This window comes from Aotus nancymaae, unplaced genomic scaffold, assembly GCF_030222135.1.
Source record: "Aotus nancymaae isolate 86718 unplaced genomic scaffold, 86718_ANA_hifiasm-v0.15.2.pri h1tg000049l, whole genome shotgun sequence".
Lineage (NCBI taxonomy): Eukaryota > Metazoa > Chordata > Mammalia > Primates > Aotidae > Aotus > Aotus nancymaae.
Genome location: NW_026988463.1, coordinates 377,888 through 393,276, shown reverse-complemented (window position 1 = coordinate 393,276; position 15,389 = coordinate 377,888). Strand labels below are relative to the sequence as shown.

The 15,389-nt window shown below is 54.8% G+C and overlaps 1 protein-coding gene across 1 annotated transcript; it reads right to left on the bottom strand.

Moving 5' to 3' along the window:
• Window positions 1-374: 374 nt before the first annotated feature.
• NME4 (NME/NM23 nucleoside diphosphate kinase 4) lies at window positions 375-3,787 on the bottom strand. Its single transcript, XM_021675105.2, has 5 exons — window positions 3,697-3,787; window positions 1,982-2,115; window positions 1,626-1,727; window positions 1,382-1,494; window positions 375-882 (listed from the first exon to the last, which is right to left on the bottom strand). Exons 1-5 carry the CDS (start codon window positions 3,785-3,787, stop codon window positions 759-761), a joined length of 564 nt encoding a protein of 187 aa, XP_021530780.2. The 3' UTR covers window positions 375-758.
• Window positions 3,788-15,389: the final 11,602 nt, after the last annotated feature.

The window sequence follows — 15,389 nt, the reverse complement described above, 5'->3', positions numbered from 1 at the left end:
GAATCGCTTGAACCCGGTTGGCGGAGGGTGCCGTGAGCCGAGATCGCGCCACCGCACTCCAGCCTGGGTGAGAGTGACTCAGAATGAAAGAAGAAAAAAGGTTCCGGTACTTATGTTCCTTGTGGGGGCCCGGGCGGGGCGCCCGCGACGGCCACGCGGGAAAAACACTCAGGGCCGCCCACCGCTGCAGTGAAGGCTGCCAGGCTTTCTGCGCTGGGTGGCGTCAGCCCGCTGGCCCCTTCCCAGGGAAGGCAGCTCCTCCTCCGGTGGGATCAGACAGCCCTGGCTCGCGCCCAGCTTGGGTCCCCCCCAGATTCTAGGCTGGTGGTCTCTGGACCCCTTCCTGGCTCATACATCCAACAAAATGAGGGAACTAGGCGTGTAAAACTTCATTTTTACTCTTAAACTGCATACAACTTACATAAAAGCATCCTTTCTACCTCGGAGTTGGTGGAAACCGTAATGAGGGCACCACCCATGTGCTGGGCACAGTGAATTTTAATGCCTCCCCTTTGGAGGAGGAGAGGTCACCCTAACTTGTGAAGACCCCCCCCCAAAAGGTTGTCTGGCACTTTGGTGCAAAAAGGATTGGTCCAATCTTGTGCTGGCTTGGGGTACAGAAAGGCACTGAAGTTGGTGGCTCAAACTCCTCTGGGCTGGTTTGGGGGAGGCAGGTAGGGATGTGGGCTTGGGTTCTTGCTGACCGAGCAGGTAGTGGGTCCTGCGTGGAGGATGGGGTGGCAAAGGCAGCCTGAGCCTCAGGCGGGGTGAATGCTGCTGTGCTGGGCTGTGTCTGCCCAGCTCACCAGCTCACTGCTCTGGAACCACAGCTGGATCTCTCGCTGGGCCCCCTCCACGGAGTCGCTGGCGTGGATGACGTTCCTGTGCCGTGACAGAAGCAAAGTAAGGCTCAGGCTTCATGTGCACCGTGGGGAGCCCCAGGGACCATCGGCCGCTCCCCTGTTCCCCTCTGTCTAGGGGAGCAAGCCAGTGACTGCAGACAGGGAAGGAGGAGCAGTGGAGCTGCGAAACGGAGCTCCAGCCTGGCCTCGGCCTCTTATGACCTCATGGACCCACCCAGACCCCAGTTTTTGGGAGGCTGATGTCCCCCCAAGTTGCTCTGTGCCAGCCCCTTGGGGTGTCAGGTAGCAGGCAATGATGGCACTGTACACACAACACAAAGGGAATGCCTCATTGCCCTGAGTGCAGGAAGGTCTGGGAGAACACGGCTCTCACCAGCTGAGCTGTCAGGTCCCACCTGGCCCCACCCCAGCAAAGCAAGACAGCCCGGTCCCGTGGATTGCGCTAGGAACAGGCTGCCACCCCAAGTGTTTGCCTGCCTCACCCCCAGGAGCAGCCCGGTGTGTCGGGGACCCTGTACCTGCTGATGTGGACGCTGAAGTCACCCCTTATGGTTCCTGGGGCAGCCTCAGCCGAGTCGGTGTGTCCAATCATGGCCCTTGAGGCGCGGACGACATTGTACCCCTCCCAGACCTGCAGCAAGAGATAACGGTTGCGGAGAAGTGGGGAACACCAAGGACCCCTGGGCTCAATCCAGGGCCCTTCCCTTTGCTGGGGGGGAAGACACACCCACATGCCCCTCCACCTCCCCTGCCCCACCATACCATGGCCACCATGGGCCCAGAGCTCATGTAGCGGATGAGGGCAGGGTAGAAGGGCTTCCTCTGCAGGTCCTGGTAGTGCTCAGCAAGGACGCTCTCTGGTGCCTGGGTGGCAATGAGGGGAGGAGGAGGAGCCCCCGAGAGTAACCCTGGGCTCTAGCGCAGTAGCTGTGGTGCCCTGACCTCAGGCACCTGCAGATAACGGCAGCATGGGCGGCGTCCCTGCCGCAGCACAGATCCCTCCTGCCCCTTCACCTGCCAAAGCCAGGCCCCAGCCTGGCACTGGCTGGGATGTGAAAGGCTGAGGACTCCGCAACCCTGTCCCCACAGGGACACCCACAAGCCCAGAGCCTTGCTACCTGCAGCATCTTCATCCCCACCAGCGTGAAGCCTCGCCTCTCAAAGCGCTGGATCACATCCCCCACGAGCCGCCGCTGCACTCCATCTGGTTTCACCGCCACCAGGGTCCGCTCCCGGGTCCAGGAGGGCCCTCCTTTAAAAGGCGAGGGGTCAGGAGTACTGACCCAGGTTTCCCTGCCAGAGCCCAGAGGTCACCAGGCTTCCAGGTGTCTGACTCTATGCAGGGTGCTCTGGAAGGGACAAGGATGGTGCCCACACCCAGAAACGTCCCCGTGATAATCCCAGTCAGGGATACCCAAGGCAATGTGTCCCCTGGGCTTCTAGCTTCTCCCAGGGGCCACGGCTCCTCCCAGCAGAGGCAGAAGCTGACTGAGATGGTGTGATCACCCCACCCAAGGTCCACCAAGGCACAACCCAGCTCAGGGACCACCCCGAGTTCCACGGAGGCACGGCCTAGTTCAGGGACCACCCAGAGTTCCAGGAAGACACAGCCCAGCTCAGGGACCACCCCGAGGTCCATGGAGGCACAGCCCAGCTCAGGGGCCGCCAGGAAGTCTGGAGATGGTGCAAAACTCCAGCCTCACTTTTGACTCCAGCCCTTCTGGGTGAGGACAGACATGGTCTGAATCCCAGACTTTCCATACTAGGAGGAACCCAGAGCCTACCCTCTGTGTCTGAGATGAAGGAGAGGCAGGGAACCAGGGAGAAATACACTTTCTCCACCAGGTGAGCCCTGGAAACACGGACAAAAGGGGCCTGAAGATTGAAGAGGGAAGGCAGCAGAGTTCCTGTCCCAGCCTGGAGAGGAGCCCTCTGCTGCGGTGGAGTTTCAAGGCCTGCCGCTTCCAGACCCAGGGTCAGCACTCTGACCCAGCCTCCCTGTTCTGGAGGGGACTCTGCCAGGGAGACAGGAGACGTCCTCACCCTCCTACAGTCCCAGGCCCTCCAGAGCCAAGCTGACCCTCCGGCACTGGGTCCCTGGATGTCCTACAAAGGCTGGACAGAGCCTAAGGGGCCCCGCCAGGCCAGGAGGGAAAGTTAACCCCAGCAGGCGGCTGAAGCCCATGGGAGGAAGGCCCGATGGTTGGTGTGTTCCCCCAAAACCCAGTTCGCAGGGTGCCTTGTCTAGCCTGGGGCTCTGCTGCGGCTGGCGCGGGCGGTGGAGGCGGGGGCTCACTTTTCAGAGCCATGGAGGGAGGCCTGAGACCTCGATCCCGCTGTGAGGTGCCCCCCACCCCCTCGATCCCAGCTGGGGGGCCCGGGCGGCGCGGGGGACTTAGCCTGGCCTAACCTGGCCTTCAGCGCAGGCCCTAGCAGAGCGGCTCCCTAGGAGGTGTTCCCCGGCTGGGGAGGGTCCCCCGCAACTCCCCTGCAGCCCCGCCCCCACCCCCACTCCCACCCCCAGCCCTGCTTGGAGCCCCGTCGCCTCCCCGGTGCGGCCGCCGGCCTCTCCCTTCCTTTCGCTCCCGGGCCCTCGGTCGCCCCGGACCCGCCAGGATGCCAACTCGCAGGGCGCCTGCAGCCTGGGGAGAGGAGAGGGGCGCAGGGCCGGGCGGGTGCCGGCCGGCGCCTTCCCCAGCTCGGGCGGACCCCGCAGCCCGCGCCCCAGGCCTCCGGGGAGTGGGGCCCCCGCCCCGCACGTGCGCGGACAAAGGCCGAGCGGCGCGCGCCCCTCCGCCCCCGTGTCCCCGCCGGGGCGCGCGGCCTCACTCACCCGAACTGCGGCGCACGAGCGGGCTCCGGCCCGGGACCCGCGGGCCGCAGCGCAGCCCCCGCAGCGCCGAGCGCCAGAAGAGGCCGCCCATGACGCCCGGCCCGCGGGCCGCAGTGAGCGCCAGGAGCGCGCGGGGGGCGGTGCCAGCCCCGACCCGGCCCCGGCCCGACCCCGCCCCGGAGCCCCCGCGCCGACACCGCCCCGACCCCGCCCCGGAGCCCCCGCGCCGACCCCGCCTGCGGCCCCCACCCGCCCGGGACCCCGCGTGGCCCGGCGCTCCCGGGGCGCCTGGAAATGTTCAGCGTCGCTTTCTGTTAAAATCGGAAGAAAAACACAAAATAACAATGAATCTCTCTTGGGTTGTGTTCGTCTTTACACCGACGCAACCGTTAACTGTCGCTGTAACGCTTTCCCACGGAGCAAGGCCCACTCGGGAGGCCGAGGCCGGAGGATCGCTTGAGCCCAGGAGGTTGAGGCTGCAGTGAGCTGTGACTGCACCACTGCTCTCCAGCCTGGCCAATACAGCAAGACTCCGCCTCAAAACAAATAAATTCGCCCAATGAAAGGCAGTCTAGAGGAAGCAGTGGTCTGAGCCCCTCGTGATGGAGGGTGAAATTTCCACGGGAGCCCGAGGGCGGGAGAAGAAGGCGCTCGGGAGACGCTGACCCTGCGGCCAGCAAGAGCAGGTGAGACTACAGACCTGCGCAGCCACGACCAGATAGTATTTAAATTTTTTGTAGAGGTGGGGCCTCCTTAGGTTGCCCAGGCTGGTCTCAAACTCCCGGGATGAAAAAATCCTCCCGCCTTGGCCTCCCAAGGTGCTGGGATGACAGGTGTGAGTCACCTGCCGGGACTGGGGAAAAATCCGACCTTTGTTCTCAAATGGCCTCCGATGTGACCGCATTCCTCTAAGTCATTCCAGTGTGGAATTAAGAAGCCACAGTTGTTGCCCGGCCTGTGACTTCGTCACCAGCAGACATCACAGGCACGGTGATATTGGAGCGGATACCACAGGACACTGCTGGTTGAAATGCTTAGCTCTCCCACTGCTAGATCTTACTTAATGAGTTTTGAAAACTCCTAAGTTCTTTTTGCTGCTATAGTGCGTGGAATTGTTTTCTTATTTAAATTGTCCATTGCAAGTGTATAACATGTAATTAAATTTTTGGCCTGTTTTTTTGAGACCGGACCCAGCATACATTGTTATGTCTATCAAAAACGTGGCACAATGGACGGGTGTGGTGGCTCACACCTGTAATCCCAGCGCTGTGGGAGGCCAAGGTGGGTGGATCACCTGAGGTCAGGGGTTTGAGACCAGCCAGGCCCACAATGTGAAATGGCGTGTCTACTAAAAATACAAAAATTGGGCCAGGCGTGGTGGCTCAGGCCTGTAATTCCAGCACTTTTGGTGGCCAAGACAGAGGGATCACTTGAGGTTGAGGTTGAGACCAGCCTGGTCAGTATGGTGAAATCCTATCTCTAAAAAATTAAAAAGAAAAAGAAAAAAAAAAAAATTAGCTGGGCATGGTGGTGTTCACCTGTAGTCCCAGATACTTAGGAGGCTGAGGCAGGAGAATTGCTTAAATCCAGGAGGCAGAGGTTGCAGTGAGCGGAGATCGTGCCACTGCACTCCAACCTGGCGACAGAGCCAGACTCTGTCTAAAAAAAATAAAAATAAAAATAAAATAACTATCTTGGCTGGGTCCTATGGGATGGCTCACTCGTATGCTCCCAGCAGTGTGGGAGGCAGAGGTGGGAGGACCACTTGAGCCCAGGAGTTTGAGACCAGCCTGAGCAACATAGTAAGACCAGTCTACACCAAAAAAAAAAAAAAAAAAAAAATTAGCCAGGCTTGAGCCCAGGAGGTCCAAGCTGGAGTGAGCTGTGATCACACCACTGCACTAAGCCTGGACAACAGAATGAGACCTTGTCTAAAAACAAAACAAAACGAAAAAGAGCCCTTCTAACTCAGTAAGAAAAGTCCACCCAGTTCACAGCCTTGTGTAACAACTAACCCCTCGAGTGTGGACTGTAGCTGGTGACTCACTTCTGACACGGCCAAAGAGACAGAGTGTCATATTTTTTTTTTTTTGAGATGGAGTCTTGTTCTGTCACCCAGGCTGGAGTGCAGTGGCGGGATCTCACTCACTGCAACGTCCGCCTCCTGGGTTCAAGCAATTCACCACGCTCAGCTAATTTCTGTATTTTTAGTACAGAAGGGGTTTCGCCATGTTGGCCAAGCCGGTCTTGAACTCCTGACCTCAGGCGATCCGCCAGCCTTGGCCTCCCAAAGTGCTGGGATTACAGGCGTGTGCCACTGTGGCTGTCCGGGGTGTCACTTTTATAATCTGGTCACCAAAGACTGCAGCTGCTGCTGCCCCTCTGCCTCCTGGGAGAAGCAGCTGGTCTGATGTGAGCAGCCTGTGGAGAGACCCCCATGACAAGGAACGGCTGTTTCTGGCCAAAAGCAACATAGGTGGACTCAGAAGTGGATCTGCAGGAGGCTGAGGCAGGAGGATTGCTGGAGCCCAGGAGGGTGAGGCTGCAGTGAGGCGTGATTGTGCCACTGCACTCCAGGCTGGACAACAGAATGAGACCCCATCTCTAAAAAAAAAAAAAAAAGGCCGGGCGCGGTGGCTCAAGCCTGTAATCCCAGCACTTTGGGAGGCCGAGGCGGGTGGATCACGAGGTCAACAGATCGAGACCATCCTGGTCAACATGGTGAAACCCCGTCTCTACTAATACAAAAAAAAATTAGCTGGGCACGGTGGTGCATGCCTGTAATCCCAGCTACTCAGGAGGCTGAGGCAGGAGAATTGCCTGAACCCAGGAGGCAGAGGTTGCGGTGAGCCGATATCGCGCCATTGCACTCCGGCCTGGGTAACAAGAGCGAAACTCCGTCTCAAAAAAAAAAAAAAAAAAAAAAGTGGGCCTTGGGCTAGTGGTTCACACCTATAATCACAGCACATAGGGAGGCCAAGGTGGGCCAATCAGAAGTTTGAGACCAGCTTACTCAATGCGGCGAAACCCCCTTTCTACCAAAATTACAAAAATTATCCAGGTGTGGTATGGTGCGCCTTTAGTCCCAGCTACTCGGGAGGCAGGGGCACTAGAATCCTTTGCAGCTGGGAAGCAGAGGGAACAGCGAGCTGAGACTGTGCAACTGCAGTCCAGGCTGCACAACAGAGCAAGACCCTCTCTGAAAAAATAACCAGAAAAACAAGTGCATCCTCCCCCAGTAAAGCCTTAGGATCACCTCAGCGTGGCTGACACCTTGACCCTAGCCCGTGAGAGCCTCTGAGTCAGAGGCACCCTACTAAGCCCCATCCGGCCTCCTGTCCACAGAATCTGTGAGATGATGAACCTGTGCTGCTTACATTACACAGCTGTGGGCTATTTGTTATGCAGCATAGATGACTGATCCAAAGACCAGCTGGGGAAGTGCAGAGTGGCCTCACCTGGAGCCAGAGCTGGGCTCCGGAGTTCCATGGAGCCATACTGCCCCTCAGAGGCCAGCGCTGGAACTGCATCCGGGTCTCACCTCCAGACTCTGAGCAAAGGCTCCCTCCATCCAAAGCGTGGGCTGTCTCTCTGGTTTCCCCCTTGGGGTGCTGCCACTCTGAGGGCTCCGGAGCCTGACTGAGGATGAGGTGGAATGAAGAATCAGGGGCCTGGCGTGGTGGCTCACGCCTGTAATCCAAGCACTTTGGAGGCCAAAGTGGGCGGATCACCTGACATCGGGAGTTCAAGACCAGCCTGACCAACATGATGAAACCCTGTCTTAAAAAAAATAAGGCCGGGCGCGGTGGCTCAAGCCTGTAATCCCAGCACTTTGGGAGGCCAAGGCGGGTGGATCACGAGGTCAAGAGATCGAGACCGTTCTGGTCAACATGGTGAAACCCCGTCTCTACTAAAAATACAAAAAATTAGCTGGGCATGGTGGCCCGTGCCTGTAATCCCAGCTACTCAGGAGGCTGAGGCAGGAGAATTGCCTGAACCCAGGAGGCGGAGGTTGCGGTGAGCCGTGATCGCGCCATTGCACTCCAGCCTGGGTAACGAGCGAAACTCCGCCTCAAAAAAAAAAAATAAATAAACAAACAAATAAATAAATAAATAAATAAATGAAGAATCAGGGCTGAGCAGAGGCATGGATTTCTGGAACATTCCTATGCATGTGCAAGATGGTCCTGGTAGAAGGTGCTCAAAAAGACACCTGCAGAGTGGGACAGGCGGTGCGTGAGGATGTGTCCCGCCCTGCTGCTGTTACACCCATGGAGGGAGGGCACTGCCCTGCACAGAGGTCTCCCGCCTGTTTTTTTTTAATTTTAATTTTTTTTTTGAGACAAAGTTTCCCTCTTGTTGCCCAGGCTGGAGTGCCGTGGCACAATCTCAGCTCACTGCAACCTGCACCCCCTGGGTACAAGTGATGCTCCTGCCTCAGCCTCCCGAGTAGCTGAGACTACAGGTGCACACCACCACGCCTGGCTAATTTTTGTATTTTTAGGAGACACAGGGTTTTGCCAGGTCGTTCAGGCTGGTCTCGAACTCCTGAGCTCAGGTGATCCACCCGCCTCGGCCTCCCAAAGTGCTGAGATTACAGGCGTGAGCCACCGCACCCGGATAAACGGTGCCACCTTTTGACAGACTTCAGAATTTCTGTCATGTGTAACAGGGGGCGGCTTTTATTTAAGGGCATATTTCAGGCTTCAACACTTTACTCCCCGTGCCGTGTGAGCCAGAAGCCAGGGAGCTTAAATGAGCTTTATTTATTTATGTATTTATTGGAGATGGACTCTTGCTCTGTCCACCAGGCTGGAGGGCAGTGGTGTGATCTCAGCTCACGGCAACCTTTTCCTCCCCAGTTCAAGCAATTTTCCTGCTTCAGCCTCCCAAGTAGCTAGGATTACAGGTATGTGCCACCATGCCCAGCTAATTTTTTGTATTTTTAGTAAAGATGGGATTTCACTGTGTTGGCCAGGATGGTCTTGATCGGCTGACCTCATGATCTGCCAGACTCAGCCTCCCAAAAGTGCTGGGATTATAGGTGTGAGCCACCGTGTCCGGCTATGATATTTCTTTCTAGATATATTATTGTTATAAATGTCTACCTTAATTCCACTATGGTCAGAGAAGACATTCTCTTTTGGAGGCCGACATGGGTGGGTTACCTGAGGTCAGGAGTTTGAGAGCAGCCTGGCCAACATAGTGAAACCCCGTCTCTACTAGAAATACAAAAATTAGCCAGGCGTGGTTGCGAGCACCTGTAATCCCAGCTACTCAGGAGGCGGAGGCAGGGGAATGGCTTGAACCCTGGAGATGGAGCGTGCAGTGAGCTGAGATTGCACCACTGCACTCCAGCGTGGCGACAGAGCAAGGATCCGTCAGAAGGAAAGAAAGGAAGGAGGGAAGGAGGGAAGGATGGAGGGAGGGAGGGAGGAAAGAAAGGAAAGGAAAGAAAGAAAGAGAAAGGAGAACACAGTCTCTACCACTTAAAGTATTTTAAATTAATTGAGACTTGGTTTATGGCACAGCACGTGATCTGAATTGGGGAACAAATTGTGTTCACGTGTTCACTTTAAAAAATGTTTATTTGCAAAGAACTTTCCTGGGAAGAAAATAAATTAAAAATAAATAAATAAATAAAAATAAAAATAAAAAAAGTTTATTCTGGTTCAGCTCAGTGGCTCATGCTTGTAATCCCAGCACTTTGGGAGGCCGAGGCAGGCGGATCCCTTGAGGTCGGGAGTTGCAGACCAGTGTGGACAACATGGTGAAACCCCGTCTCTACAAAGAACTCTTTTAAATTAGGTGGTGTGGAGGTACACACCTGAACCCCATTAGAAACCATGCAGCTGTTGTTGGTCCTTCTGTCTGGGCCTCCCACGGTGCTGGGATTACGGGCGTGAGCCGCTGCACCTGGCCCTGGGCCCCATCGTTTCTAATGGGAAGTCATATTCCGTAGGGAGTACAGTGTTTGCCCCTGAGTGGAAGCCACCCCTTCATACACAGGACAGAAATTGTTATGTCTATCAAAAGATGACACAATTGTGGTGGCTCATGCCTGTATCCCAGCACTTTGGGAGGCCAAAGTGGGCAGATCATGGTGAAACCCCGTCTCTACTAAAAATAAAAAAATTAGCCGGGCATGGTGGTGGTGCCTGTAATCCCAGCTACTCAGGAGGCTGAGACAGAGAATCGCTTGAACCTATGAGAGGGAGGTCGCAGTGAGCCGAGATCACACCAGTGGACTCCAGCCTGGGCCACAGAGCAAGACTCTGCCTCAAAAAAAAAAAAAGCAAACAACCAAAGAAACGAAAAACAGGCCGGGTGCAGTGACTCACGCCTGTAATCCCAGCACTTTGGGAAGCTGAGGTGGGCAGATCACAAGGTCAGGAGGTCGAGACCAGCCTGGCCAACATGGTGAAACCCCATCTCTACTAACAATACAAAAATTAGCCAGATGTGGTGGCACAGGCCTGTAGTCCCAGCTACTCAGGAGGCTGAGGAAGGAGAATCCCTTGGACCTGGGAAGCGGAGGTTGCAGTGAGCCAAGACCACGCCATTGTGCTCCAGCCTGGGTGACAGAGTAAGACTCTCTCTCTCAAAAGAAAAAGAAAAAAAAAAGAAACAATAAAACACTTATTCTGCCAAGGTCGGGTGTAATGTTCTATAAACAGAACTGTTTCTAGTGGGAAGTTATCCCATTCACTTGTTCCCTGGACTGGTAATGTGTCATCTTTCCCTGTCTGCTTTTAATATTTTCTCTTTAAGTTCATTTTCTTTCCTCCTTTTCTCTTTTAGTTCATTTTCCAGCAGTTTGACTATGATATGCTTGGTTACGGTTTTCTTTGCATTGATTCTTGTTAAGGTGCACTAAGCTGCTTGAATCTGTAAATTAAGGCCTTTCACCAAATTTTAGAATTTTGGGGTATTTAGGCCGGGCAAGGTGGCTCATGCCTGTAATCCCAGCACCCTGGGAGGCCGAGGTTGGGGGGTCACGAGGTCAGGAGATCGAGACCATCCTGGCTAACACCATGAAACCCCAACTGTACTTAAAATACAAAAAATTAGCCAGGCTTGGTGGCATGCACCTGTAGTCCCAGCTACTCGGGAGGCTGAGACAGCAGAATCGCTTCAACCTGGGAGGCAGAGGTTGCAGTGAGCTGAGATTGTGCCACTGCACTCCAGCCTGGGCGACAGAGCAAGACTCCATCTCAAAAAATAAATAAATAAATAAAAGAATTTGGGGCATTTCTTCACCGCATATTTTTTTCTGTTTCAGTTTCTCTTTCCTGTCCTCTTGGCGTTCCTCGTGTGCAGACATTAGACCCGCTTCACCTCTGCCGAGCTCCCTGTGGGAGGATCCAGGCAGGGTGGGCTCCCTCTGCAAGGAGGGGCGCAGCACAGCCTCAGTCCCCTTGGCCAGCCCAGGCACACTGCTGACGGATGCCTAGGGGAGCCCTCAAAGCAGAGAGCAACTCTTGGGCCCCCTGCCCTGGCAGCCATCTCTCTGTCACCTTTCGCCCCGCCCCTTGGAAGGGACAAGGACACTTGCTGTGGCTGCACGCTCCAACGCTGCTGGACTCATTCCAGGCTCCCTGCAGGCCGAGCGCTGTGCGGTCACCGCCCTTGCCCTTCATCCTCCAGCTCACTCACACCCACACCCAGGACAGGCGTTCATTCGCTCAGACAAAAGGGGATAAAGAAGAACCATTCCACGGCGTGGTGGTGTTGGCCTGTCATCGCAGCCACCTGGGAGACCGAGGCAGGAGAATCCTTTGAGCCCAGGATGTCAACGCTGCAGTGAGCTGTGATGGTTCCACTGCACTCCAGCCTGGGTGACAGAGCAAGACCCTGTATCAATTTAAAAAAAAAAAAAAAGAGTCCGGGCTCGATGACTCACCGCTGTAATCCCAGCAATTTGGGAGGCCAAGGTGGGCAGATCACCTGAGGTCGGCAGTTCGAGACCAACGTGACCAACGTGGAGAAACCCCGACTCTGATAAAAACACAAAATTAGCTGGGTGTGGTGTCGCATGCCTGTAATACTAGCTACTTGGGATGCCAATGCGGGAGAATCACTTGAACCCGGGCGGCAAAGGTTGCAGTGAGCCCAGAGCCTCCATGGTGCTGTTGGATTCCAGCCTCGGGACCAAGTGAGAGTCTGTCTCAAAAAAAAAAAAAAAAAAAAAAAGCCTAACCTTCATTCAAAATTCTAAGAGTAAGTACTTCCTACTTTTGGTTGGAAAATGACCTTTGGGTTCATTTATCTGTTTGTTTGTTTATCGAGACAGAGTCTTGCTCTGTCGCCCAGGTTAGAGTGCAGTGACACAATCTTGGCTCACTGTAACCTCTGTCTCCTGGGTTCAAGTGATTCTCGTGCCTCAGCTTCTCCAGTAGCTGGGATTACAGGTGTGCACTGTGCCTGGCCAATTTTGATTTTTTTTGAGATGCAGTCTCTCCCTGTTGCTCAGGCTGGAGCACAGTGGTGCAATGTCAGCTCACAGCAACCTCCGCCTCCCAGGTTCAAGGGATTCTCCTGCCTCAGCCTCCTGAGTAGCTGGGGTTACAGGCGCCCGCCACCATGCCTGGCTAATTTTTTTTGTATTTTTTAAGTAGAGATGAGGTTTCGCCATGTTGGCCAGGCTGGTCTTGAACCCCTGACCTCGTGATCCACCCGCCTCGGCCTCCCAAAGTGCTGGGATTGCAGGCGTGAGCCACCTCACCTGGACGATTTATTTTATTTGTTTATTTTTGAGATGGGGTCTCGCTCAGTCACGCAGGCTGGAGTGCAGTGGGGCGATCTTGGCTCACTGCAGCCACAGTCTCCTGGGCTCAAGGGATCTTCCTGCCTCAGTCTCTGGAGTAGCTGGGACTGCCTGAAGTAGCTGGAACTGTAGACACATGCCACCATGCCTGGCTAAATTTTTTTTTTTGTTTTAGAGACGGAGTTTCGCTCTTGTTGCCCAGGCTGAGACAATGACCTTTTTTTTTTTTTTTTTTTTTGAGACGGAGTTTCGCTCTTGTTACCCAGGCTGGAGTGCAATGGCGCGATCTCGGCTCACTGCAACCTCCGCCTCCTGGGTTCAGGCAATTCTCCTGCCTCAGCCTCCTGAGTAGCTGGGATTACAGGCACGCACCACCATGCCCAGCTAATTTTTTTGTATTAGTAGAGACGGGGTTTCACAATGTTGACCAGGATGGTCTCGATCTCTCGACCTCGTGATCCACCCACCTCGGCCTCCCAAAGTGCTGGGATTCCAGGCGTGAGCCACCGCGCCCGGCAAAATGACCTTTTTTTATGAAAGAATAATAATGGATGGCAGTTGAGCCTAACAAAACCCCCAGACCTCTGGGAAAACGGTTTCTGTCTGTGAAACTCTGATGCCTGGGTCAGAAAGACAGGGCTACCATCTGCACCACTCCTGCCTGACTACAGAGAGAGAGAGACCCATCTCCCGCACTCAGGAAACTCGGGGCGGAGTGCGGAGACAGGGTACCCGTTGTTGACCAGGTGGCCGTGAACGGACAGAGGGAATCTCTTTCAACCTGCAGAACCTGGGAGAGTCTCCACAGGGGGAGAGGGGCCCTCACGGGGCTGCGCACAGGAATCATTTGGGGCCGGTGCACAGGGTGGTTATTTGGAGAAAATTGGATTACAGCTTTTTTGCTTTTATTTAATGTTTGATTTTTTTATCCAGGGCAACTGTAATAACGTTTACTGCTGCTGGGCGAAGAGCACACTGACTCTGGGCAAACTGCTCCCACACGCAGCAAGCCTCCCCTCTGGACGGGCTCACTAGAGGGGAACCTGGGGAGAGGCGTGAGGGTCTTCCTGTTTGTTTACAAATAGGATGTGTCCATGTTATCCAGCAACTGGAGTTTTCCGCTTTACCAACATTCCTTCAGAAGATCCATTTATAGACCCACCTAAAAGTTGCATAAAAAAATCAGAGTAGGTCAGGCATGGCAGCTTATACCTGTAAGCCCAGCACTTTGGGAGGCAGAGGTGGGCGGATCACGAGGTCAGGAGTTCAAGACCATCCTGGCCAACAAGGTGAAACCCCGTCTCTACTAAAAATACAAAAATTAGCTGGGCGTGGTGGCGCCTGCCTGTAGTCCCAGCTACTCGGGAGGCTGAGGCAGGAGAATCACCTGACCCCAGGAGGCAGAGGTTGCAGTAGGCAGAGATAGCACCACTGCACTCCATTCTGGCGACAGAGCGAGACTCCCTCTCAAAAAAAAAAAAAATCTAGAGTAGGCCAAGCACGGTGGCTCAAGCCTGTAATCCCAGCACTTTGGGAGGCCAAGGCTGGCGGATCACCTGAGGTCAGGAGCTCCAGACCAGCCTGGCCAACATAGTGAAACCCTGTCTCCACTAAAAATACAAATATTATCTGGGTGTGGTGGTGGGCGCCCCTAATCCCAGCAACTCGGGAGGCTGAGAGGAAAATCGCTTGAACCCGGGAGGTGGAGGTTGCAGTGAGCTGAGATAATGTCACTGTACTCCATCGTGGGTGACAGAACAAGAATCCATCTCAAAAAAAAAAAATTCAGAGTATATTATAGCACAATTTATACACCCATTCCCCTCATGAAGCGCCCAGGTTTTCGAGACTAAAAACATTTCTGCTGAAAACACCCTCGTTTGTCTGCCCTTAGGCTCTAGTGTTCTCCATTACTTTCTTTTTTTTTTTTTGACAAGGAGTCTCACTCTGTCGCCCAGGCTGGAGTGCAGTGGCATGATTTCTGCTCACTGCAACCTCCGCCTCCCGGGTTCAAGCAATTCTCCCTGCCTCAGCCTCCTGAGTAGCTGGGATTACAGGTGCGTCTCACCACGCCCGGCTGATTTTTGTATTTTCAGTACAGAAGGGAATTCGCCATGTTGGCCAGGCTGATCTTGAACTCCTGACCTCAGATGATCTACCCACCTCAGCCTCCCAAAGTGCTGGGATTACAGGCGTGAGCCACCGCGCCCGGCCTCTCCATTACATTTTAACGTTGCCACAATAATTTTCAAACGTTTTGGGGGGTTCGCATTCCCGCCAGCAAAGTGTGAGCGCCCGTTGTGGTGAGGACTGCGTGTGCTGTTTTTGACAAAGCGGTCGTTTTGTTTCCCAGCCACTCGTGTGACTGAGCGGTTTCCTGTTACAGAAGTCCCTCCATTGCCAACGCTCTGACAGGGGATGTTGCTGGACTTCCGTCTGGGGATTCCTGCCCACCCAGAAGTTCATCAGCCCTCAGCTGGAGTGCGGGAAGTCGGGGTTGTGCTGCATCTCTCCCTCTCTGGTGGGGAACCTGGGGCACAGGAAACTCACTCGGGAGGGTGGTGGTTGTAGGTGGCCCAGCCTGGGGCAGGGACTGGGTCAGATGGAGGAGTCCCCAGCGCTGGTGCTAACCATGGCTGCTGTCGCCGCTTGACTGCAGCTGGCTGGTGCGTGCAGCCCAGCACAGCACACTAAAGTCGCAGCTCAGTGGCCAGGAATTGTGGCTGATGGCTGTAATCCCAGCACTTTGGGAGGCTGAGGTGGGCGGATCACAAGGTCAAGAGATCAAGACCATCCTGGCCAACATGGTGAAACCCTGTCTCTACTAAAAATACAAAAATTAGGCTGGGCACGGTGGCTCACACCTGTAATCCCAACACTTTGGGAGGCTGAGGCAGGTGGATCACGAGGTCAGGAGTTCGAGACC